Source organism: Pantherophis guttatus, chromosome 8 (assembly GCF_059756535.1).
Source record: "Pantherophis guttatus breed Tessera chromosome 8, ASM5975653v1, whole genome shotgun sequence".
In the NCBI taxonomy this organism is placed as follows: domain Eukaryota; kingdom Metazoa; phylum Chordata; class Lepidosauria; order Squamata; family Colubridae; genus Pantherophis; species Pantherophis guttatus.
The window spans coordinates 45,479,777-45,503,644 of NC_142070.1; the positions used below are offsets into that span (position 1 = coordinate 45,479,777).

The 23,868-nt window shown below is 34.7% G+C and overlaps 1 protein-coding gene across 30 annotated transcripts in view; it reads right to left on the bottom strand.

Moving 5' to 3' along the window:
* Window positions 1-4,421: 4,421 nt before the first annotated feature.
* TENM3 (teneurin transmembrane protein 3) overlaps window positions 4,422-23,868 on the bottom strand; it is a 1,586,501-nt gene continuing 1,567,054 nt past the window's right edge. For all 30 annotated transcript variants that reach the window (XM_087874734.1, XM_087874727.1, XM_087874726.1 and 27 more), the window contains 6 exons: window positions 22,848-23,023; window positions 22,000-22,235; window positions 16,925-17,221; window positions 13,676-15,287; window positions 11,887-12,017; window positions 4,422-8,819 (listed from right to left, as the gene is read on the bottom strand). In XM_087874734.1, coding sequence (XP_087730860.1) covers window positions 8,064-8,819; window positions 11,887-12,017; window positions 13,676-15,287; window positions 16,925-17,221; window positions 22,000-22,235; window positions 22,848-23,023 — 3,208 coding nt within the window. In that variant the 3' untranslated portion in view covers window positions 4,422-8,063. The remainder of the gene's footprint in view (window positions 8,820-11,886; window positions 12,018-13,675; window positions 15,288-16,924; window positions 17,222-21,999; window positions 22,236-22,847; window positions 23,024-23,868) is intronic.

Sequence of the window (23,868 nt, forward strand, 5' to 3'; positions counted from 1 at the left end):
AATTATTCTGTCAGGAAATTTCTCCTTAGTTCTATGTTGGTTCTCTCTTTGATTATTTTAGATCACTTTCTCCTTTATATCAGTCTAACAATTGATCCCAACTTAGTTTGAGAGCACAGAAAATCCTAATTTACACCTTCACATGCAACTTTTTTTCTTTAAAAAAAGGGGGCGGCTATAAAAAATACAAATAGAGAAGAAATCAAACTACGAATTAGAAAACTGGATCTGGTTATATTGGGTTCTGAAATATAAAGTTTGCCTAGTCTGGCATTTTATATCACAATCTTTATCAAGATTCAGCTCTACAAATAGCACTAATTTAATGGTCCTTCAGACAGATTGGGCTCTTCTACGGCTTATTTAAAGCATTTCTAGAAGATGCATGTATCCTGCCAGTAAATAACTAAATGGCCCATAGTTTCACCCTCAATTAATAGCTCAAGTGAAAAAAAGTAAAGCATTGGATTTCTAACAATAAATACAGCTTGGTGGTCATTCTGCTGGACATTTGGTAGCCACCATCACATCCTGGACATAAACTGTTTCAACTTCTTCTCTCAGGATACCACTATAGGGCATTGTATGCCAAAACTACTAGATACAGGGACAGTTTTCCCCTAATGCCATCACTCTCTGAACACCTAATTCCTACAGCACTGTCTTATGTCTAAAGATATTTATTCATGTTGTATGGCTGTAGTACTATTATTATCCTTCACATCTTCTCTACTATCCCCTCTTATTTGTATTATTATGATTATTATTACTCTGTTGCTTTGCATGTACACTCACTTTTGTACCAAAGGCAAATTCCTTGTGTGTCTAATCACACTTGGTCAAATAAAGCTATTCTGTTCTGTTCTGTCAGATAGATGATAGATACTGGAGAGCGAGAGAGAGAGAGAAAGCGAGAGAGAGAGTGAGAGATATTCTGCTGTAATTGATATATTTTTAATTAGTGCTCTGAAACTAACTACCATGTTTTCCCGAAAATAAGACCCTGTCTTATATTTTTGAATCCTGAAATAAGAGCTTGGCCTTATTGCCATGCGCTCAAAGCCCGATTGGGCTTATTATCAGGGGATGTCTTATTTTGGGGGAAACAGGGTAGTTAGTATAATTCTGCAAGTATTGCTACTGTACTGATATGAAATGGAATGTTGTTTATAGAGGAGACATGCACATACTGGGAGGTACATATGAATGCACCTTGTTTATGTCTAAAATGCTTAAATTGTGTTTCCATATTCACATCTCTCTTAATACTTCAGACACTCCTTCCTTTATGTTTTGCACCAAAAATGTCAGTTAAGCTACTTAGGGTTCATAAAGAACCAATGACTCTGGGAAATTCACAAGTAAAAAATATTAAACAAAAACTATAAAACATACAACAAGGAACAAGAATGAAAGATGGTAAGATAGTAAAAATCAGACAGAAGCAAAAAGCAAGATCTGAACAGCCTAAATGGAGCTTTTGATTATTCTCATCATCCAGGTTTTCAAAGTGTCCAAAATACAAGCTGGATGGGAGTGTATGAATCTCAGGTGGAACCTTCTTTCATAGGGAAGCTTCTGCTATAGGGAAGAGGTACTTCCAGGGTCCTGATTGATGACACTCCTTAATTGGATGAATTTGGAGCATGCCAACCCTAAATTTAGTTTTGAATGCTAAATTTATAGCACCTCAGGTTTCTGATAATGTTTGGTCTTTGGATTTTTTTAAAATAAAACATAATATTGCTGTACCTGTGTTCTTGTTGTTTTTATAAAAATGCAATCTTTCTGGTTTTGGGTTTTTTTTTGCACTGAAATACATGCTTTTTACATATTGAAGACTAACATATAGATAAATGCAAAAAATACTGCATCTAGTTCTAAGTAAATATTTAGAAGTTGGTTGTTCTAACTCCTGCACAATTTGTAGTGTTAATTACCAAACATTTCAAACTCAGAAGATTGGTCAGTGAGAATAAAAGCCCCCCTTTAAAGTTAAAAATGTCAGCCACTGCTAAATGTCAAAATTTAACTAACTTTATTATTTTTGTGAGCCTTATAAAGTAGAGTTGAGGAAAGTTTCCTTTTTGTCATCCAGACCTTTGCATTTGTTTGTAGAGTGTCAGCAAATTTTAACAGAAAAGAAATTGTGAATGTTGTGCTCAGTGTGCAAGAACTTGGAAAAAACATCAAAACAGTTATTTGTTGTAACTGTGATCTTCTTTTTGAATTATATTTTCCTTCTGAAGCCAATGCCTTGTTTATAAATGCTGGTGATGATTTTTGTACTGAGCCCTAAGTGGAAAAGTATGCTTACTTGGAGCGCTGTCTCAGACAGAAAGCCTCCTCGCACAGAATTTAGCAGGTCTATTGTCTAATTTGGGATAGCCAATTCATTTTAGGGCTAAAGAATGCCTTCCATTGAGCCGTGCAACAATCAGAATACAAAAGGGGAAAGGTGTTTTGGAGTTTACTGACAGGCTCAAATTACAATTCCTTAAAGAACCCACATTCTTTTATAGATTTATGCAGCTTGAACAGTGAGATCCAATGAAAATGATTTTGATTCAAGAAGATACAACAGGTGTGACATTTATGCCCATGCATGTGCCTTCTGAAATCACCATGTTGCCCTAATGCCAAACACACTTTTTTTTTTTATTGACAAAACACAATGATCCCTTTTCTTAGCAATCAACTGCAGATAGTTGCAATAGGTCTTTGTAAAGAGCACTCTGTGTTGTGCTTTTGGCTGTTGCTGGTGGTGTCAGAATGCAGAAGACATGTGGAAGGATTCTGTACTGCTTGCCAGACAAGGATTGGCTATTCTCTAGACTGCTTTAAAAAATGGCTAGTTAAAAACATGCTTTTAAAATGCACATTTGATAGGCTTGGCCTCTCAGAAGACAATGGAAACTGCAGTATCTAATAGAACTTTGACATGGAATGCGAGCTAAATCGGAGTGGTGATAAGCTGATCAACACACTTCTATTGCCTGATGCCAAGTGTGAAAATAATGTCAGGGCATTCTAGTGAGACAACATAGATTGGGTTAGATTTCCAAAGCAGTGAACTCAGGTTTTTTTTATACAGAAGCTACTTCTATCTAGTTTTGTGAATTAACCTGGACCCTCAAAATGCCCCAATAATAAAAATAAAAAACCCTGAAGTAGTTAGTTACAAGTGACCCTGACGATTTTGACATTTGATTTTAATGATCATATCTGTGCAATAGATACCATTAAACATGTTCATGAATCACTGTAATATATATTCAAACTGTTATTCCTTGTCTTTATTTGAGCCTCTAACCTGGAAATGGGTTTTATGACTGTTTTGAGTTGGGAATGGTATATGTTGTACCAAGGCATAGAAATTGCTTGGTAAGAAGTCTATCTTATTAAACCAATTGTTAACTTTTTTTTGCTGAAATATTGTTACTTTTGGGGATTTTGCTAAGATTTATAAATATATAATAAAGTACGTTTTAATAGATAACTTTTACTGTCTCTGCCATTAACATTTGGGACTACACTTTGTTCTAAAACATAACTTCATTTTTAGAAATCAACTTTGTTTTTCTTTCATGTATCTCCTAAAGGCTGGCATAGAATTAGTTAAGACACCTACAATAAATGATATAAATCAAGAAGAATTGAACTATGTATTATGTCATTTGTGAATTCTTTAGATGGCTATAAAATAAGTTGCCATCATTCAGTCCCCTCATCTAAAATATGAGCTGATATAGACCTACCTGTAAGGATTATAATTAGACAATGAATATCCTAAAATGATATACAAATTGGAATGATTAATAAATCATTCATTACTTGCAAAAAGCTGTAAGCGTACTAACAGTCTTTTTCCATTTAAAATGAACTAATTTCTGTTGTTGGACTATGTGTATATGTGTAGGGTTATGTGTAGCAGACAAGTAACATGATTTGTGTTTGCTTGACATGTTATCAAACTGTAGCTTTCTATACGAGGAGGCATATTTTAATGCACCTCTTCCAATTCACATCAAAATATGCTACCATTATACATAAAACATACTGAATGATTTGAAGATAACACTTCCCAGTGAAAGGTTCCTGCTCATGATCGGTTAGTTAAATGAATCTTTTTATTTTTAGCATGAGAGACACAGCTTCAATTGTCTTTTTTTTAAATTTGCGAAGCTTAACTTAGTTAATGCTTCTGTAAAGTAGGTCTCTGGAGACTCCTGCCATGGTTTGCCTTGCTGAACTAGCAGTTTGAGACACTGGCAGAAGGTGTGGGAAACAATTCCCAATTGTGGAACAAATAAATCAATACTAGTACAACCAGATCACTTTGCATCTACAAGTTGAAACAAAAAGTAATAGCAGTTATAATGTCTGACAAACATAGTTAAGAAAACAAATTTAAACGCAGACACATTGGCTTGGCTTTTATTGGAAAGCCTAGATGCAATCTATAGTCATCAAGTTGTGGAAAACTTCAGGATACATATAAAGTTTGGAAGGCAAATGAAAAGAACAATACAAATTGGACAAAAAATACATTTCAAAATTGCATGAAAACATTTTGACTGGCTTTGCCTAAAATACTCTGAATTTCCAAAGGCTAATTACTTTAATACAGATTTTAATTTAAAAAAAAACTTGTTTACATTTTCCCCACAGTCACTATGTCATGTAGGAACATATCAGATATTTTTTTACAGTATGAAAAAGATCTACTAAAAACCTATGAAGGTTAATTGGCCATCATTCAATTTGAGCTAACAGATAAAAGTTTCGGTTATTTGTGAAAGCACAAGGACACATCAACAGAAATCTTAGTGCTATTCCAACTTGTCATACACCAGATCTGTTGCAGTATTTCTATTAAACAGCATATTACTGTATTTCCAGTATGAGCCCAAAAGAACAGAAAACCCAGTGCTTTCAAAAAAATCCTCTGCAATTCTACCCAACAGAACTATAGACAGGCTGTTCTGAGATTTAAACTTAGATAGGAAATAATGGCACTGATCAGCATTTTTTAAATTCTAATTTCTAAATTTGGATTCTTTGTGTCTGAAAAATAACAATAAAGTATTTTTTTACACTTTAAATGTAATAAAATAACACTTGTTCTAAATGTCTAGATTGTTATTCTATAGGTTGTGTCCAACAGGACACAGGTAAGTAATACTACTGTGGCTTGCTTGATCATTCCATAATTCTTTGACAAGATACACACTGTGTAATTGAAAGCACAAGTCTATTACAGAATCTCAGTGCAGAAAGCAATTAGAAAACAATTAAAAAAAATCATCTATGTAATTTCTTTACATGTTTCAGATGTATTTAACTGGCATTTCTATCTTGATTTTTTAGCACAGAAAAATGAAAATGGACTAGTTTTCCCCAAATAAATAATATTTTTGAATATATGCTGCTGAAAATAGTACGAAGGATGTAAGAGAGAAATTAGGCCTTTGAGATTTTCCTTTTTCCTTCCCACATATAAATTATGCAATACTAATACCGATAAAAAGTTTAAATGTATTTTCAAATCATGCAACATTCAGCTCAATTGCAAGTTAAGTTGTATTATTATACTTATAAAAAAGGATTGGGGATAAAAATATTGTTTTAATGTGTTTTTCCATAAGAGGGTTACCAGAAACTGCCAATATTTTTTTGCGCCTGAAGGGTTTTTTTAAATGGAAGCTAAGCATTTCAAGTTTTTACACGAACTTCTGCACTAACAAACTAACTAGAAAAAAGTGAAAAGGTAGTCAATACAGAATTTTTAAGTATGTTAAACTTCTTGAGACAGGTATTTTGATTGATTTGTTAATAAGAAAGTGCTGGACCAACAATGTGCGAGGCTGGCATTTGGCATGAAAATTATGTTCCATCCTGGATTTTATCAATGATGGAGATATATTTAGAAACCATTCAGAAATATTCCTTTTGGTTGATGTTTTCAGGTATTCAACAGGAGAGATCTGATACTATAACCTGGTTTAAGAAAATTATGCACGCTTTACATTAAATTCTTCTATCAGCACATCTCAAGTCCTAACACGTGTCTTTATAGGCAAGTCTTAAACATTACGATACCCATAAATGCTGATTAGATATCCTAAAATTATCAATTTATTGGATTTTTTCAATTTTTTTTACTTGATAGGGTAACTTTCTTTTTGTTCCATCGCCCCAGATAGAATTCTATTTTTTTCTTTCTTCCAGAAGAGAATTGAGTATGTCTTTTTCACACATGCAGAGAACCAAACCAAAACTAAACAAACCGAAAAGACTCACAAGTTCCCAGACACAAGCAACTCAGTTATTGCTCTCTCACCAGCCGGCATGGAACTTGCTTGTTTCTCATTCTCTCCTGTGTCTAAGGGATGTATTTATGAAAACTTCCATAGAAACTACCTTAAAAGACCCTGTTTTATGAGGCTTCTATAGGATGTTGCTTAATCCTCAAAAGACAAAAGAGCTAATTACTCCATGTTTATTAATTCCAACATGGTTGACCAGATATAGTATTTCCATTATATAATTAACTTCCAGCTTACTCAGTTAAACATATTGTAAGAACCAATTCTGTATGTTTAGAACAGCATCAACTTGCCTTCATGAACCTCTAAATATCTGAGCTTCCAGCCCTAAATTTATTTATCAAAAATAAATCCCACAAAGGAATTTACTCCTGTGTAAAGAAGTATGGAAATGTTCCTCTTATGACATAACACAACTTCACATCCCATTTTTTTTTAAAAAAACCCCACACATTAGAAAGCTGTAAAAAGAATAATTACACCTTGAGCTCTGAAAGAGAACAAGGCATGTCCAGCCTACAAAAGTCTTTTATGGTAACAAATGAGTCTTGCTGAATTGTTCTTCCTTCCTTTTAGCAGTGACTGATGCAACCATGCTTGCCAGGGCTCAAGCAAAGAGAGAGAGAGAGAGAGGGAGGGAGGGAGGGAGGGAGGAAAAAGAGTGGCAACTCCGTTTCCTTCTAGTCTGTGATTTCTCCATCCTTTCTCAGAAGTAATCCAAAGAGAAAAACACACCATGTTAAAGTTAATACAAAAATATTAACACTTCTATCCAACTGTTGTACACTGTTATATCTCTACATTATACCTCTTAATACTGTACAGCTATAACATAATAAAAGGTGCAATTCTTTTAAAAAATTCACACACTGCATATTTTTATTATTTTATTTAAGTATAAACTTTTTTAAACACTTTACATAAATTAACTCCTCTGAGACTAATATTTGATGTACAGTAAATTGTAATTCATATAAAAATCCATAAACAACTTGTCTCACATAATTTACAAAAAAATCAAGCTTCCTTTGCTTCTCTGTGACAAGAATTCTATTTGCCGTTTTCCCCAAGGTAAACCCCATGATCACCGTAAAATCCATTACCAAATTTTGATTGTAGAATAAATTGCTTGTGCCAGTGTCCTTTCAAAAAGCAGCACTGTTAAAGCCATTGGGGTGTCCATACACAAAGAGTCTTGTCCTCCGCTTAACATGAACAGAGATTATATACCACATCCTAGGCAGAGAAAGGGAGTGAGCAGGAGAGAAGAGGAGGAAGAGGAAGGGGGAGAAGGAAGAGGAGGAGGAGGAGGAAAAAAGACTAATTCTTGTAAGTAAAAGTCAACAATTTAGTAATATTTGGAAACACTGTTATCGCTTTCTTTCTTAGTTACTGGAATACTCAGCCAGTTGGAAACTCTTTAGATCTTTCTTTTTTAGTACTTTCAGTCCAACTTGAGTGCAGCGATATGCATATGTAAACATATTCTTTAAAGCAGATCACCTTTAAGGTCATTCAGAAAAAAACACAACTCCAGTTTTTCTTTTTAATATTATCATTCTTCTGGAAGGCTCTCTCTTTGTTGTAGAGTCCATTCAGATTGTGCTACAGAAAAATCTGAGCAAAGATGTATATTTAGGCTCAAGTAATAATGCAGCAAACTATTTGGTCTCCCCTCTTAGAAGACACTGGCACAGGGTCCGTCTCTTTGGCAGGCCAAGCTCAACCAATGTGTTACCTCTTTCCAATCTCACTTTGCCTAAGAAACTGTATATTGTTAGCACTGTCAGCTAATTCGGGGTATTGCTCAACAGAGAGTACATAGTACCCATCATATCCTTGAACTTTTCCAGCACTCAAAAGTTGCCTCTTTTCCCCTTCTGTCCATAGCCTGGCCCCTTCCTCTCCATCTCTCACTCGTTGCTGTTCTCTGGCCCAGGCATTGGAGAGAGCCCTTTGCCTAGCCTGTTCTAATATCCGTGCCTTCTCCTCATCAAGGGTCATGCCATAGCGGACATGAAGAGCCAGTGCACCGTACTGCATTTCAACATCAGCAAACCTACGAGTCCTGCCATTCACTACCGTGGTGGACTGGGAAACTGTGACATTGATGCCATTCTCCAGTGCTTTCCGGCCACTCGTCAATCTCAACGTGCCCAGGTCACTCTCAGGTGAAGTAGTTTTAATGAAATAATGCGTGTCCTTTCCCTCAACAGTGAAGTGCAGGTTTTCCAAGTAGTATGCACTATTCAGAACAGCTGCCACTTTGATACAATCCTCATTTGCAATGTTAAGCACATTGGTCTGTACTTTGCCTTGATTGACAGCAAGCATTACTCCTTTTCCAATCAAAGATTTCACAGTTGCAAACCACAACCAGGATTTCTCACTACCAGGTCTGCGTTTGCTGATCTGGACTTCTGCCATCTTTCCTAGGGATAGGAAAGCCTTTGCTTCCCTTGCCACTTCTTGTTGCACTCCAGAAATTGGCTGAAAACAAGAAGAGACAGATTTTTTTTTTTTTACAAGCCTATAAATTCCAACAGTCAAGCATTTATTGGCATGATGCCTGCAGCTGACAACATGATATGCCACAATGACACTGCTGCAGCTAATTGAATTCACAGACTGGATTCCACTTTTATAAGTTCTACGTTGCTTGATATATTTCAACATTTATTACCATTTTTGATTAAGAAGTTTAAAAAGTAGCACTGAATCACTCCAAAGAAAAATTCAGTTATTCAAACTATTCCTTATTGTGATCATTAACCAATCAAAATAAAATTAGAAACATTGACTGAAGAGATTTGCTATGCTTCACTAGTTTTTTACATCAGTCTTTATTATGTTAATTTATACACCATGAAATGGTAGAAAGATAAAATATTGTTCAGATAGGAAGATTAATATAATAAATTGATTTGCTAAAGAATTAAAAGCAAAGACATCTTTGATGAGTACTTATAATGTAAATAATTACTAAAATAATTATTACCTATATTCCTATAAGTAATTTTCTAGAGCTTTCCTTTAATGATTTCCTCATTGCAAAAATGAAAGAAGGTCTACCATGAGAGTTTTATGCTTGCTTATATATTTGATTCAATTATATTTGGTATAATCTATTTATTTCAGGCATTTTTTATATTCTTTAACAGTGATGGCGAACCTTTTCAGCACTGAGTGCCCAAACTGGAATATGCCCCGGCACCCTAGAAACCAGAAGACCAGCTGGCCGGTGTGCCAGCCACCTGGTCTTCTGGTTTCTGGCGCATGCATACGCACTGGGCATCTGGTCTTCACACATGCCAAAGGCCCTGGAATCTCGAAGAACAGCTAGCCAGTGCGCATGCGCCCGCCAGCAAGCTGGTCTTCAGGTTTCTGGTGTGTCAGCTGGCCTTCATGTGTGCTGGAGCACCAAAAACCCGAAAACCAGTTGGTCTTCGGGTTTCCGGGGCTCTGGCCAGCTGGTCTTCAGGTTTCCGGTACACACGAAGATCAGTTGGCCGGCATGCAAGTGTGCTCCAGAAACCAGAAGAGCAGCTGGCGATGGCGCGAGTGTCCACAGAGAGGGCTCTGTGTGCCACCTCTGACATGTGTGCCATAGGTTCGCCATCACGGTGCTATAACTTCATCCAGAAAGGGAATGTAAGTTCCTCCCTGAAATCTCTGAATTTCGTATCTTCACACATAAAAGGTACCAGATGCAGGAACTTGTGATCAACTTCGCTACAGGAGAGCAGTGTCCATACCCTTGGGGTGCAATGTGATGTGGTAGTAGCTTTGGACCACTACCTTCTCTTTACCTAATCTATCTCACAGTAATACATTGCATTTTCAACTGCTAGATCTGTAAAATAAGTTTCTCCACTGGCTTAAAAGTTCTACATCTTTAATTTCACAACTTTTGCCTTGCTTTTGATTTAACAGTAAGTGTTCAGATATACCATTAGGACAAAAGGTTTGTTTTTGGATATTCACGTCACAATAGAAATTCAATTTTAAATTGTTATGAGGACTTAAGCTACCAAAGTTTCATTCAGTGCTGGTGGACTTTCAGAGGTTTTAAAGATGCATCCAGATACATACTATGTGAGTTTCTTCTCTATTTCCTTTCTAGAATCCTCTTTTATGACTTCATTTTCTACTTATTCCTTCCTAATCTCTCCTTTTTACTGTTATGTTAATAACATCCATTCTCTCGACACTGTGCACTGTGTCCCTTTACATTCTTCAACAGGGAAACAGGCATCTTGGATCACTGAGGGGCGTGGCCCCATCAATAAAAGGCCTCAATGATCTCATTGTCACATTTTGCCTATATTTGATCTTTATTTATTTATTTATTTTATCAAATTTCTATACCGCCCTTCTCCTTTCGGACTCAGGGCGGTGAACAGCCGAAGTAAAACATTTGTATACAAAAGTTAAAATAGATTTAAAATAATTAAATAAGTTTGGCCAAGATCTTGAACAAGATCTGAGAGAACTCGCAAAATTAAGAAATGAGCTATGAGTAAGAAAGATAATAGGAGCAAGTTGCAGTTTTCTCTACATTTTTACATTAGAACTTCAAATGTATTAAATAAATATTGACAGCAGCAATTGCACCAGATAACTTATCCCAAGGTTTAATATCCATTTTGGGAAAAGGCCCTGGGTGAATCCTTCATATCACTTATTTTACATTTCTTCTGTAAAAGCATCAACACAATGTTTCTGGATTTATATAACATGAAATTATTTTGACTATTTTAATAGCCTGGAAAGTCACAGAGATCCTTCGGAATACACCTGAAAGGTTAACAGCTATTTAATGTTTGTCATTTATTTCTGGTACTGAGAATTTGAGGGTAAATGGATTTTTGATTTCTGAATAAAATTTATAATTGCTATTTTTCTTAAATGGTACATATGAACTTTCTATTTTACATTTCATAGATTTTTGTAAATGATTTAGTTTTATACTTCTGTTTGGCAATATATTTTTTAAAACAAGGAGTTTGAGTTTGGGCTCCATATAATGTAATACATTTTACCTGGGGTGATTTTATATTCAATATTTTATCTTCACATATAAAACACGGTTAATATTAAAGACAAGTAAAATTGTACTGCTGTACAATATGCATAATTTATATCACCTGTTATTCTGTTTCTTTCACATTCTATTTTTTATTACATTGTTCCCTTTTAGCCTGGAGGCAGGGTGCTGCTATCAATCCAATCTCTATAGCATCCACTGGGAATGTTATAATTTGAAAAAAAAAAAAAGGATTTTAAAATACTATTATTTATTGATTAATCATTTCCTCCCTCTCACTTCAGTTTAGGAAATGTTAAAATATAAGCCTAGTCTTTAGTTATTGGACAAAAAATTCCCTACAGAATTAACATCTGTTATATAGTTTGGGACAAAAGTGTATCAAGAAACATCTCTACAGTGTTTTAATTTTTAAATAGTCAATGTATGCCTCTGAGGATTTTTCAATACTCTAATAGAATCTTTTATTATATTTTGTTGCAGTTTAATGTTCCTTATTTTTTTTCTTACCGGTACATCATCCCATTGCTGGCTCTTCACAAGTTCATAGGAGGGTTCAGTTAAATCAAATTTAGGCACAGGGAAACCTGGGATCGCATTGTGTAGATGAAAACCAAATGTCACCAGCCAGCTGTTAACATCTAGAAAGCAATTATAAAGTAAGTTAGAAAAACGTCACGTGTCCCTCAATATGTGCCTGAATTTAGCACAGCATAATTTGAATGAATGTCGGTGAGCTGGGTAATGCTCTGTGCTTTAAAATATATTTGGAAGAGAAAATCCATGGCAGGGATGTAGTTTATTTGTTTAAAAGTTGTTCTCATTTATATACAACCAATGACCCAGGGAAAGGAACGCAGTGAAGCTAGTTTTTAAATGCACTATTTATACAATCCAGAATAATCTGAAGCAATAATCTATGATCTATTATAGATGATTCCATGTGATCCACATAATTTCTTTATGCAGATAAAGTTATCTACTTAATAAACATAGGGAAAGCACTAGATCCTCACATCCCATGAATTCAACTATTGCAAGACAGCGAGGAACAGAAGAAACAGTAGAGGAAGAATACTGCTATGAATATATGATCACGACTATTGCAAAAAAAAAAAGTATTTGGACATCTTTTAGAAAAAAAGCCTCTTTAGTGAATTAATAAGATCTTAAAGATCCTAATTTGGAATATATTTGGTCTTATGTTCCAATTATGTAATTCCACAGTGCAACTGCAACTTATCCCTAATGTTACTGCAATGTAGATATATTAAGCAGGAATATACAGATAACATGATTCTCTCTAGTACATGGTAGGATCATATAAGTGCGTTATAATTAGGTAAATAAATTATGCAAATAATTCATTGTGAAAAAGGGAAGCATAGTTCTTAGATACTGAGAGCAGCTGGCATTAATATTTCAAGTGATTTACAATGAACTTGTATCCATTTCTTTGAAAGAAAAGAAATTACAAAAGACTACAATGGTGTCCAAATATATATATTTATCAACAAAAGTATATTGTGAATTAAGTTTTGGGATACAAAAATGCTTAAACATTAAAATACCAGTTTCTTAGTTTAAGGCCTTTCTATGAAGTACTTGAAAACATAACAGAGCTACGTAAATCAAAAAGCATTACTATTTAAACTACAGATAAACCTACAACCATAAATAGCAAGAAGGAATGTTTTGCACATTATTTTTCCCACTGACACATGACTGCTCGGAAAACTTTCCCTTTAAAGATCTAAGGTGTTACCATGCAAGCAAAAAATCCTAGTATGTTTCCTAGATATATTGGCCATCTGGCAAAATAGCACTCATAATATACAATAAATTTGCAGACTTATAAACTGTTGCCATAGTAACCATTCAGTCAAATGGAAACATCAAAACCCCATTTTCTTTTGAATCCTCTAAGAGATAAAATATTCTATAGAGACAGGGAACAAGGCCTATTATGAGGATTTTTTGATAAGTCTTATTGTCTATTAAGTCACTACATCTATCATTGGCTGGGGAAAAAAAGACACCATCCTGACTACTTTCTATAGACACAAGATCTCAAATAGATCTAATTAAGAAAAATGATATACTTATTTACTATTTTACCCAACTATGTATACTTCTCATTTATATGAAGCAAGGTAGAATACATATACATTTTTACCTTAACAAAGTATATTCCTATACTTTTATATATCAGATGCTGTAATTCCAAGGTGATATACATGTGTAATGTAATTTAATAAAAACAATAGAAAATTGTACTTTATTAAATGTAAATATTTACCTGTGATATAATCTTTCACATCATGTATTCGGCTGGCTGGATTGTTATTTCTAAACATGTACAGGTTAAAAGGAGCTGGATCTTTCCCTATTTTTTTCCAAATTTCAATATCAGGTGTAGTCCAACGGCCTGCCAGTATGTCATAATCTCTTTGACCAAAATGAATTAGTTTGGTTAGTGGGTCATAAAGACCTCCATGGAATCCTATCACCAACTGGAAATCAAGGTTAGAATCAAAATAGATTTCGCCGTAGGCAGTATATTGAATCTGCTTCAGCATTAGACCATTACTACTGAAAACAGCCAGCGGGGTTCCAGTGTTGTCTGAGGCGATGTAAAACTCATCTCCACTGCTAATCTCCATGGCAAATAAATGTCCTTGCAAGTCATAATAGAGAGAGGTGATTTCAGAGCTTGAGTGATTATACACATGAGTTATTCTTGTTGGATATGTGAGATCTGCATAAAAAAATTGAAGATGCTGTCCCAGGCTGGTTTTACTGGAAACACGTCTTCCAAGTCCATCGTAACGATATATCACTGTCCATCCACTGCCTTTGCTATAAACTCTGGTAAGGAGGCCCTTTGAACTGTATTCAAATATCTCAGTGCCCCTCTGTCGCAGGAATCCATCTTCATCTAACCGGTATTGAACATCACCAAGTCGAGTGATTCTGTCCCTTAGATCATATCGCAGTGGTGTCAATCGAGCACTATTACTTGGATTCAACAAGTGGAGATTGCCATTCAAATCGTAGTTGTAGCGCCACATTATTTTCTCATTAAGGTAAACTGTCTGTAGCTGGCCATCAACATCATATTCATAACCATACTTGGTAGTGTTAGCAAATGGGCCTATTTTAATTTCTCTTTTAGTTACTCGGCCCATGTTGTCATACTGAATTGTAATCCAGTACATAAGTGAACGGAATATTTCGTACTGAATTTCCTTTATGCGACCATGAGCATCAAAGTGTTTTGTGTAAGTCATTACAGCTGTTGAAATTATCTGATTAATATCATAATAAATAACCCCAAATTTTCCAAACTGCTCAACTTTTCCAGATATGTCATCAAACTGGTAGAGATCAATAGGCAATGGAGTTTCATTGATAACACCTTGCATGCTAGTCACTCTGAAGCTATTGTCATAGCTGTAGTCAAATCGGGCATTTACCATTCCATCTTCACTAAAGCGGAAAATCTGCCTGTCAATCAATGGACCAATTTGCCTGTATCTAATGGTGCAAATAAAGCCATCACTCTGGAGGTTTACTGTTTTCAGAACTCCTGCTGTCTCATCGTAAGTAAAACTCACTCTTGTGCTATCATATAGAATTTCAGAAAGCCTGGTCTGCCTTCGATATTTGAACAAGACTCTCCGGCTTGTGCCCAAGAAAGCAGTTTGTAACAACTGTCCTTCTTCATTGTAGTCCATGATGACAGAGGCATTGCTTTCTGGAGGATTATAGATGTTCCGATAGTAGCCAATAGAACGGATAGTCTGCATAGTATGGCGAGCTACACTGGGCATGGTTATTGCAGAAAGCCGATCCAGTAAGTCATATTCAAAGATATACTGCCGTTGGCTATGCAGTAAGAGAACCATTGACTGTAAAAGAAAACAGAGTTTAATCAAGTGCCAAAACTATTGATAGACTAGCAACACTGTGTTTTTTTTTTTTACTAAACCATCATTATTCAAATTGAGTAATTCTTGACCTTACATATTGGTAATTGCCTAATTCATTTGGATACTTAATTGTAAGAGGATCTATAATGAGTCACTCCAGATTCCTAATGTGTTCTTGTTGTGACTGAGTCATCCTTTTATCAAGTACTCAGTGCCAAACAGCAGATTGTCAATGGACTGGGATAAGTCATGTTTAATACCAACAAAAGTGAGGCTGTCTTAAGCCAGCAACTCAAGAAGGGAACAACATATGGAGGAGACAATTTTACTCCTGTAATTAGAGATAATTTACTGAGAATTTTACTAGCCTGAAGATCCCTGAACCTCCTCTTTTATATCTATTTGTCAGATGGGTGAAGCAATTGGCTTGTTATTTACATCAAATTTTGCAGAGTTAATTAGTCACCAAATGATTCCTTTTGTAAAGCTTTGGCATTACACATCACTACCACTGTTATTTTATATTACTCACATGAAGATGTATAAAACTCTCAGCATCTGTCACTGTCGGTAGCTGTTTCCACCTAAGGCAAATTCTACTCTGTCCCACTAAAGGACATCAAATTAAATAATGATAAAAGACTTCTTATGCTTTGTTATGCTATGCTATTGGTATGCAGCACTGGTTTAATACCATATTTCATTTTGGACTTTTCTGGACAAATGTGAGGAAAACACATTAGTGTTTGTGTATATGTATATGTATGTATAAGAGACAAAGAGAGAAGCACATATACACAAAGAAAAATCATTGTTTAAATCATTACATTTATGCTGCAGTTTAGAACTCTTTCATAAGTTTGACTTGATACTGTTCTTTCTTGGTACAAAATAAAAAAAATGTTTGGAAAAGGTTTTTAGATTCAGATTTAGCCTGGAAAAGCTACAGCTGTTTTTATTTGTGTTAACAGACATTCTTAAGGGTAACTTCATTTGAAAAAAAATATAATATTAAATAAACAATCATTTAGAAAAGTGTTAGGTTAACATGACTGCTTATAAAGAGTATCTCCAAATAAATTGACTCTGCTTGCCACCTAAATATGCTTCAATCTCATTGAAATCCTAGAAATGTATAATCATTCCCCATGATTTCAAAGACATAATTAAATTCCATGAAATTGTATCCACAGGCAACAAGCTAGTAAATTCCAGGAAATCAAATTTATCTTACATACTATATATCTCAATCAGTTTTCTAGGATGGATTTTCCTTAAACACAGTGCAACAGTGAAGATGTGGGCTAGGGTCGAAGAGATCAGGGTTCAAATGACCACAAAGTTAGAAAGTTTACTGGATGAGTAGGATCAATAATTACTGTTCATTACTCGGTTGAACAGTAATGTTCAGCCGAGTAATGACTTTGCAGGGGAATGAACTATAAAAATCATATGTGTTACTGCAAGAGCTTGGAGGAAATTGCGTGCACACACACACGGATATCCCTTCTCTGTCTAAAACTGCAAATATCATGCAGCAATCATTTTTAACGTTTTATGCAGAAATGATTGTTTAATAGAACTGCAAACCAACACTCCATCTAATAGTTGAGTACCTTTTCAAGATATGTGTAACTCCATGTTTTACCATCAGCAAATACTCTAGATACAATCCTTCCCTGTCCATCATAATCGACTTTTTCACTAGTAGTGCCTCGTTGGATGCTACCAATTTGACCTGTAGATGAATAGGTAACATTGACAGCCATAAGCTTGCTGCTTGGGAACCAGAGAGTTGGATGGCCTGAAGTATCATAGGCGATTCTCAGTAGAAATTTACGGTGATCATCATAAATCTTCTCTGTCTTTGAAGTCCGATCAAAGTCAACTGAAAGGAGGTTCCTACCATTAACCTTTTATGAAACAAACAAGACAACAAAATAAATAATGTGGGGGGAGGGGCATTGAGCTGCTTATTATTTCTTTATAGAATCAGCCACTGTTTGAATACCATTGTTTAAAGATCATTTACCATGATTGATTTTCTTTGTCAGTAAACTAATTTAGCAGCTTCTTAGTATAATAGCCAGGGATTAGGTTGCCATTTTAAAAGGTTTCATTAAATAAAGATGCACTGACATTTTATTCAAAATGTTTTCAATTAATGCTGATAGAATTTAGTTAAATGTTAATATAATTCAACAATATATACATTGAGAACTTTTATAATACTTAACAAGATTTACAGAGGAAATTATGAAGATATAGCAGAATTATCACTATAATAATGAAAAATAAAAATAAAAGGCCAGCAAATATGTTGGTGAAATATAAGAACTGCTTTTCAAATAGGTCATCAAAAATAGACACTGGCAGGTCGTTCACAATAATAAAATTAGCTTATTTTATAGGCAAGAAAATTTGAATGTTCATTTACTTTCTAATTTTATAAGGTATATTATAAGGAACTTTGGAAAATGCCTGCTTCCGCATCTTTACTGGGAGTTGGGGGTTTTATGGAATGTTGACATATTATATTATACATATAATATAATATGAAGAATTTTCAGAAAGAATTTCTCTGACTAATGGATCATCTGAGCTACATTGTTTGAAGCCAGAAAGAAATATTTAAACTTTGAGAAAAGTAATATTCTTAAAACAGATAATACATTATTCAGACTTTCATAAATAAAAACGAATTTTGATATTTTGACCTAATAGCCAAGGACTGTAGAATAATCTAGCCAAATGCTACATTTTTAAAAAAAAAAACCCTCACTTATTAAATATTGATAAATTCTACAGCAGAAGACATTTACAAATAAATATCATTAGGACCAGGAAGTTGGATAATGTCTGCAATCCACTGAAACAAGGGGCAATGAAAAGTAATGCTTTTCAGTTGTACAAAAAAATATAGATAGAACAATGATGAGTTGCATTTTAATTTCAATTCTGTTATATTCCATATTCCATTCTTTTCATAATTTTACTGTCTGTTTTAAGTTTGTAGTTCTATTTTTCATTTTAGTGTCAGGTTTTACTATGTCAAAATCCTATATCAGCTGTACTTAGAAAACAGAATTCTATTGAAAAATTGATTAATGATTCAATATGGGGCTCCCCTTGAGAAGCACCCGGAGGCTCCAACTATGTCCAGAATGTGGCTGCGCGGGTGATTATGGGAGTGACGTGGCACTCCCATGTAACACCTCTCCTGCGTGAGCTGCACTGGCTCCCGGTGGTCTTCTGGGTGCGCTTTAAGGTGTTGGTTCTCATCTTTAAAGCGCTCCATGGCTAAGGGCCAGGGTACTTACGAGACCGCCTGCTGCTACCAATAACCTCCCACTGGCCAATATGCTCTCACAGAGAGGGCCTCCTCAGGGTGCCGTCGGTCAAGCAATGTCGGCTGGTGGCCCACAGGGGGAGAGCCTTCTCTGTGGGGGCACCCGCCCTGTGGAATGAGTTACCTCCTGGAATACGACTGATCCTGGACCTCCGTACCTTCCGTAAGGCCCCGAAGACTTATTTATTCCAGCAAGCCGGCCTAGCCTAAATGGTTTTTAATGGGATTTTTAAATTTTATAGACTTGGGGTCTTAAGTTGGGAGGCCGATTGATTTAATCTCTTTTAATTATCTTAACTTTTGTATTGTATGTATTTTAATTTTGGCTGTTCACCGCCCTGAGTCCCTTTTGGGAGAAGGGCGGTATACAAATTAAATTAAATTAAAATAAAATAAATAAATATCATTAGTTCTGGAACCTATCAGGAGAAAGATGGTAAGATCTGTAAACAAAATAAAATATTTATTTTGTTAGATAGTCTAGAGATACAAAGAATTTTTGTTGGGCAATAGAAACAAAAGGTCCAAAGTTTTCTGATCATATTCCAGAAGTTTTTAAAAGGAAAGCATTTTAACAAGGACGGTGAATTTCTAGTCTTTAATTATCTGAATACAGACAGAAAAATCTATTCCAAGTTGGGATCCCGCTGTTCAAAATCTTTTACAATAATCCTCTAGGCAACTATAATTTGATTGAAGTATTCAAAAGTGAGGGTCAATAAGAATTGTTTGCAACATTTCTTTTCATCATCCTGTTTTGATAAGAAATGTTTTTGAAAGCTTTCAAAGTACATGTGCATTGTATAAATGCATGCTTTTCTGGAAAATACAGAAAAGCAGTAAGAAACAGTAAATCATAGGTATAAGATAAGAAAAATGCAAAAGGTAAAAAGAAGTATATCTAAATCTAGTTTACATCAAATTATTCACTATAGCTCTCCATATACCTTTTATTCTTGCAAATCATTCTTGCTTTTAGCACATTTGTGCACTGATTCTTTACACTCACAACTTGTCTCTTTTTTCAGGACCTTATTCACTCCATCCAACTACAATTTTCTCAGCCTTCCAGTTGCTCTTGACCCATTCATTCTTCTTCAGATGTATTTTCTATAATTGGACCCTCTTTCACTTTCCCCTTCTAATGAAACCATCTTATCAACCTTCACTTTGTGCTAGTCACTGACATCTGTATTCACATTCTTTTGACACTCATTAATTCTTTACCCTACCACCTTTTGTTTTACCATACATTTATTTGAATACCCCATTCCTACTGCATTCAACTTATTTTTATGTTCCTGACCTATCCAAATTTCAGTTCCCACATATCAAAATAGCTAGAAGCCGGTTCTTATACACAATTAAATTTATTTCATATTATATGCACATTCATTACATACAAAAGAATACATACTATCTATTTTTCTTTCTATCAGCGCTTGTATCACTTAAAATGTTACTATTCCTTTCCCATTTTAGCAAACTTTCACCAAGGTCCAAGCCAATCAATGTTACTGTAATTCAAATCCTTGCTCAAACTATAAAGGTAGAAGAGATGATGCTTTTACCCTTACTCACACAATGCCACATAAAGACAACATTCTATTTGCAACTATTTTTTGCTATGTGTACACATTAACATTCTCTCAGCAGCACTATTTGCAGAGACCTTTCTCTTAAAAGCCCTTGGCATATTCTTCATTAGAGTAACCCCCACATTCTGTGGTACTATTGTCACTTCCACCCAGTGAGTGTAATTCTCACTTAATTCTGGGCAACTTCCAAATCTTCTTTCCATATGTTTCACTTCCATTCATTCTTTTGAGAGATTAATTTATATTCTGCCAGCTATTCAGATACAACTCATACATTTAGTTCCTGTAGTCATATACTTACTCTCATACATTTACTTCCTTTCTTCCATGCATATTTTTTTCTTGATTCACTTTTGATGTTTTCAAATAATGGCTTGCCATACATTCATAACTTCTTATCTCCCCTATATCCTTCGCTAATGTCTCAGTTTGTAATAATAAACAATTATATCAGTTATGTTTTTCGAATCATTTACTTTCCCTGTGCATTCTGCTTCAGTGACATGTTGAAAACCGACCTTTTTGTAAATGTATGTTGACCAGAATCTTTCATTCTTTGATGTCCAAATGGCAGTAACATTTTTTCTATGTTCTATTGCCTTTTTCTTACCATCTATTCATGTCATCATCATCTAACAGAATATTTTCGCCCTGGATTGCATTCATTCAATATATTGCACAATTTTTCCAAACCTTCTCTCTTATTGTCATTCGCTGGAAAATAATATGTAATTATCACCAACCTACAAATTTTACTTTCAGCAACCTCAACAACTAACATGACATAAATGCATACTTTCTAGTATTCATTTAAGCCTTTTTATTAATTAAAACCTCCCTACTTGTACTTATCAACACCATTCCACTCTTAATTTCACAGGCATATATAACATCATTCTTGTTAATTCATGCCTTTGCCATTTATGCTTTTAGGTTCCGGTTTGCAATCTTCCATATGCCATGGCTATGACTAGATGGACTCATGGATACTGACCTCTGTTGCCTATCATGGTGTTGGTAAATTGAGGCTTTTCCATAGAATATTCAGAAGAGATTGAGACAGGGCTGATTAGGTTACCAGTCTTACTAACATCTTTCCATATGTAAGAGTTCCTGCTAAAACTAGGGACACTACAGGTCAATTTTTGAGTACTGAAGAATTCAGATAGTACACTACAAACACAGATAAAGCCCAATTATTTCCCAAGCATGCTTGAAGTCCTTTGGTATGAAAGCTAGGATCTCTAACCTGGACACTAACTCACAAACCAACATACTACAGGGAGATCCCAGATTTCATACATTCAGTGAAATGAAACACACCTAGGGTTATAAACTTCCTTTTTTTTAAAGTAAGGAGTTATACAGTTGATGACTATAGCTTAATGTTTAAGATTAACCTAAAACACTGTTAATGGGTCTCATCTAAAATGAACATTCTATGTATCTGCAGAAAATATAGGGTTGCATAGGAAGGATTTCATATTTAGTGTGTGATGCTAATGGTAAAAACTGAGGGTTGTAAGTCTGGAAATACATAGAACAATATGAATTAAGATATTCCTTTCTGAGGCATTGCTAACTTGAAATTATATTAGCAAGGATTATTCCTTTTCCTTTTTATCTTATTGGTCTTAGAAGACTTGCTAAAAGAAAAAAAAGTTCATTTGAAGCAGTGAAAGCTGTCAGTAGGTCTTGTATACTATTCATCTTAAACTAAAAATGCATTAGAGATGTAACTTACTCTGAGCTTACGGCCAAACACATTCACTTTGCCTTGTGCTTGTTCTTTTCGAAATCTCCACTCCACTAAATTCTGTCCGTTTTCTCCAGGAAGAGTCATATTTCTTTTTGCTACAGTTGGATTGGCTGTACCTGCTAAAACATGTGGTTCTGTTTGGTAGTGTGTATCCAGACCACTGGCATAGATGATTCTGAGAGACCCATCATATCCAATCTGGTAGCTATTTCTTAATTGATCTGAAATGAAACCCAGCAAAGATGTATTTCTAAACCAAGATTTTTCATACAAAATTATTCATAACACAAACCAAGTCAATATTAATGCAACATTCAGTTGCATTAAAAATACAAGCGTTTTAATTTTAAACCATTTAAACTATTAAACATTAAACTTTTAATTTTAATTTTTTGATTATGACCTTTCAGCATTATCTGACTTCTTGGTGCATATTTCAATGTATAACAAATACATGCCATAAGAAGCATTATTTTTACATCTACATGCCTTTTAGAATAATTTTAGAAATAGAATGTATATAAAAGGTTTTAATCAATGTAACTAAATATTTTTAAAACTTTTACTTGCAAATTGCATCCACAACTAGTGAAAGTGTAATCATAAAAATTAGAGACACAATCATAAAGTTAATGACTTTATTCAGTTGAATTTTCTTCTAAATAGGTATGTGTATTATAGAAGATTAAAGCTTTAACCCTATACAAAACCCTAGCTAACCTCCCTTTCAGGTTAGTTCTCATCACAACTTGTAATAAATATAACAGTGTTTTTTCTTTTAATTCATTTTTTTTCTCTTGAAGATTATTGCTTCATTTAATTTGTTAACGTACCTTGGACCATTGTATAGAAAGAATCAATTGAGGATAGATTTGAAGTGATGCTGACATCATCCTCTCTGCTAGATGATTCAATGTCTACAGTAATAGCCCTTTCCATTTCTCCATGTAGATTAGTGACCACTCCAGTTGGAAATGTGACATTGGTCAATCTGCCTTCACTGTCATAGCTAAAACAATTTACACAAACAAACAAACAAACAAATGCAAGAATGAATTGTTTTTACTCACTGACTCAAACTAGAAATTTCAGCTGATAACACTGTGAGGAATTTTGAGGTTTTATGCCTGACTTATGCACAATGAAAAAATGAAGAATTTGTTGAATTTATTGAAAGCTTTTTCAATATATAAAGGAAGCTTGGTAGAGGGGGAAAAAAACCCCAATGGCTCTCAAGTCTGCATAGAAGTCTCTTTGGACTGTGACCAAATCCTACTGCAATCTAATTTGCTATTTAAAAGGAGTATATTTAGTAGGGTTTAATTGTTTTATGTTCCAAATTTGCTTTTTATAATAAGGGTAGATTTAATTCAGTTTGATACAAATGTTATATCCAGTGGTTTTGATTTTTTTTTCTTTTTAATTTAGCATGGGCCTTATCTGTTTATGAAGAGAATGAACTTGGTTCATGTACATTCCTGACAGCATCACATTCTTAATGATACAACAATAAGCTGTGATAGGAGTACTATTACTGTAGGGCCATTGTGATGCATTCACTGGGAACAAAAAATTGAATGGAAAAAGATAAAATTCCTAATATAAAAGGAACAAGTGGTACTTGTAACCAAATATTACAGTATTGAATGACCCTGTTCACTGTTCGCTTAATCTCCTTTTCTTTCATGGTATGTCTATTATAGAGGTCTGCAACCTTAAACACTCAGAGTCATTTGGACCCGTTTCCCACAGAAAACACCAGGAGCCACAAAACCTGGATGGGCGTGGCTCAACGTCACTCTCACCCAGTCACATGACCCCAAAGCCATGCCTACTTAGGTTTTGTGGCTCCCG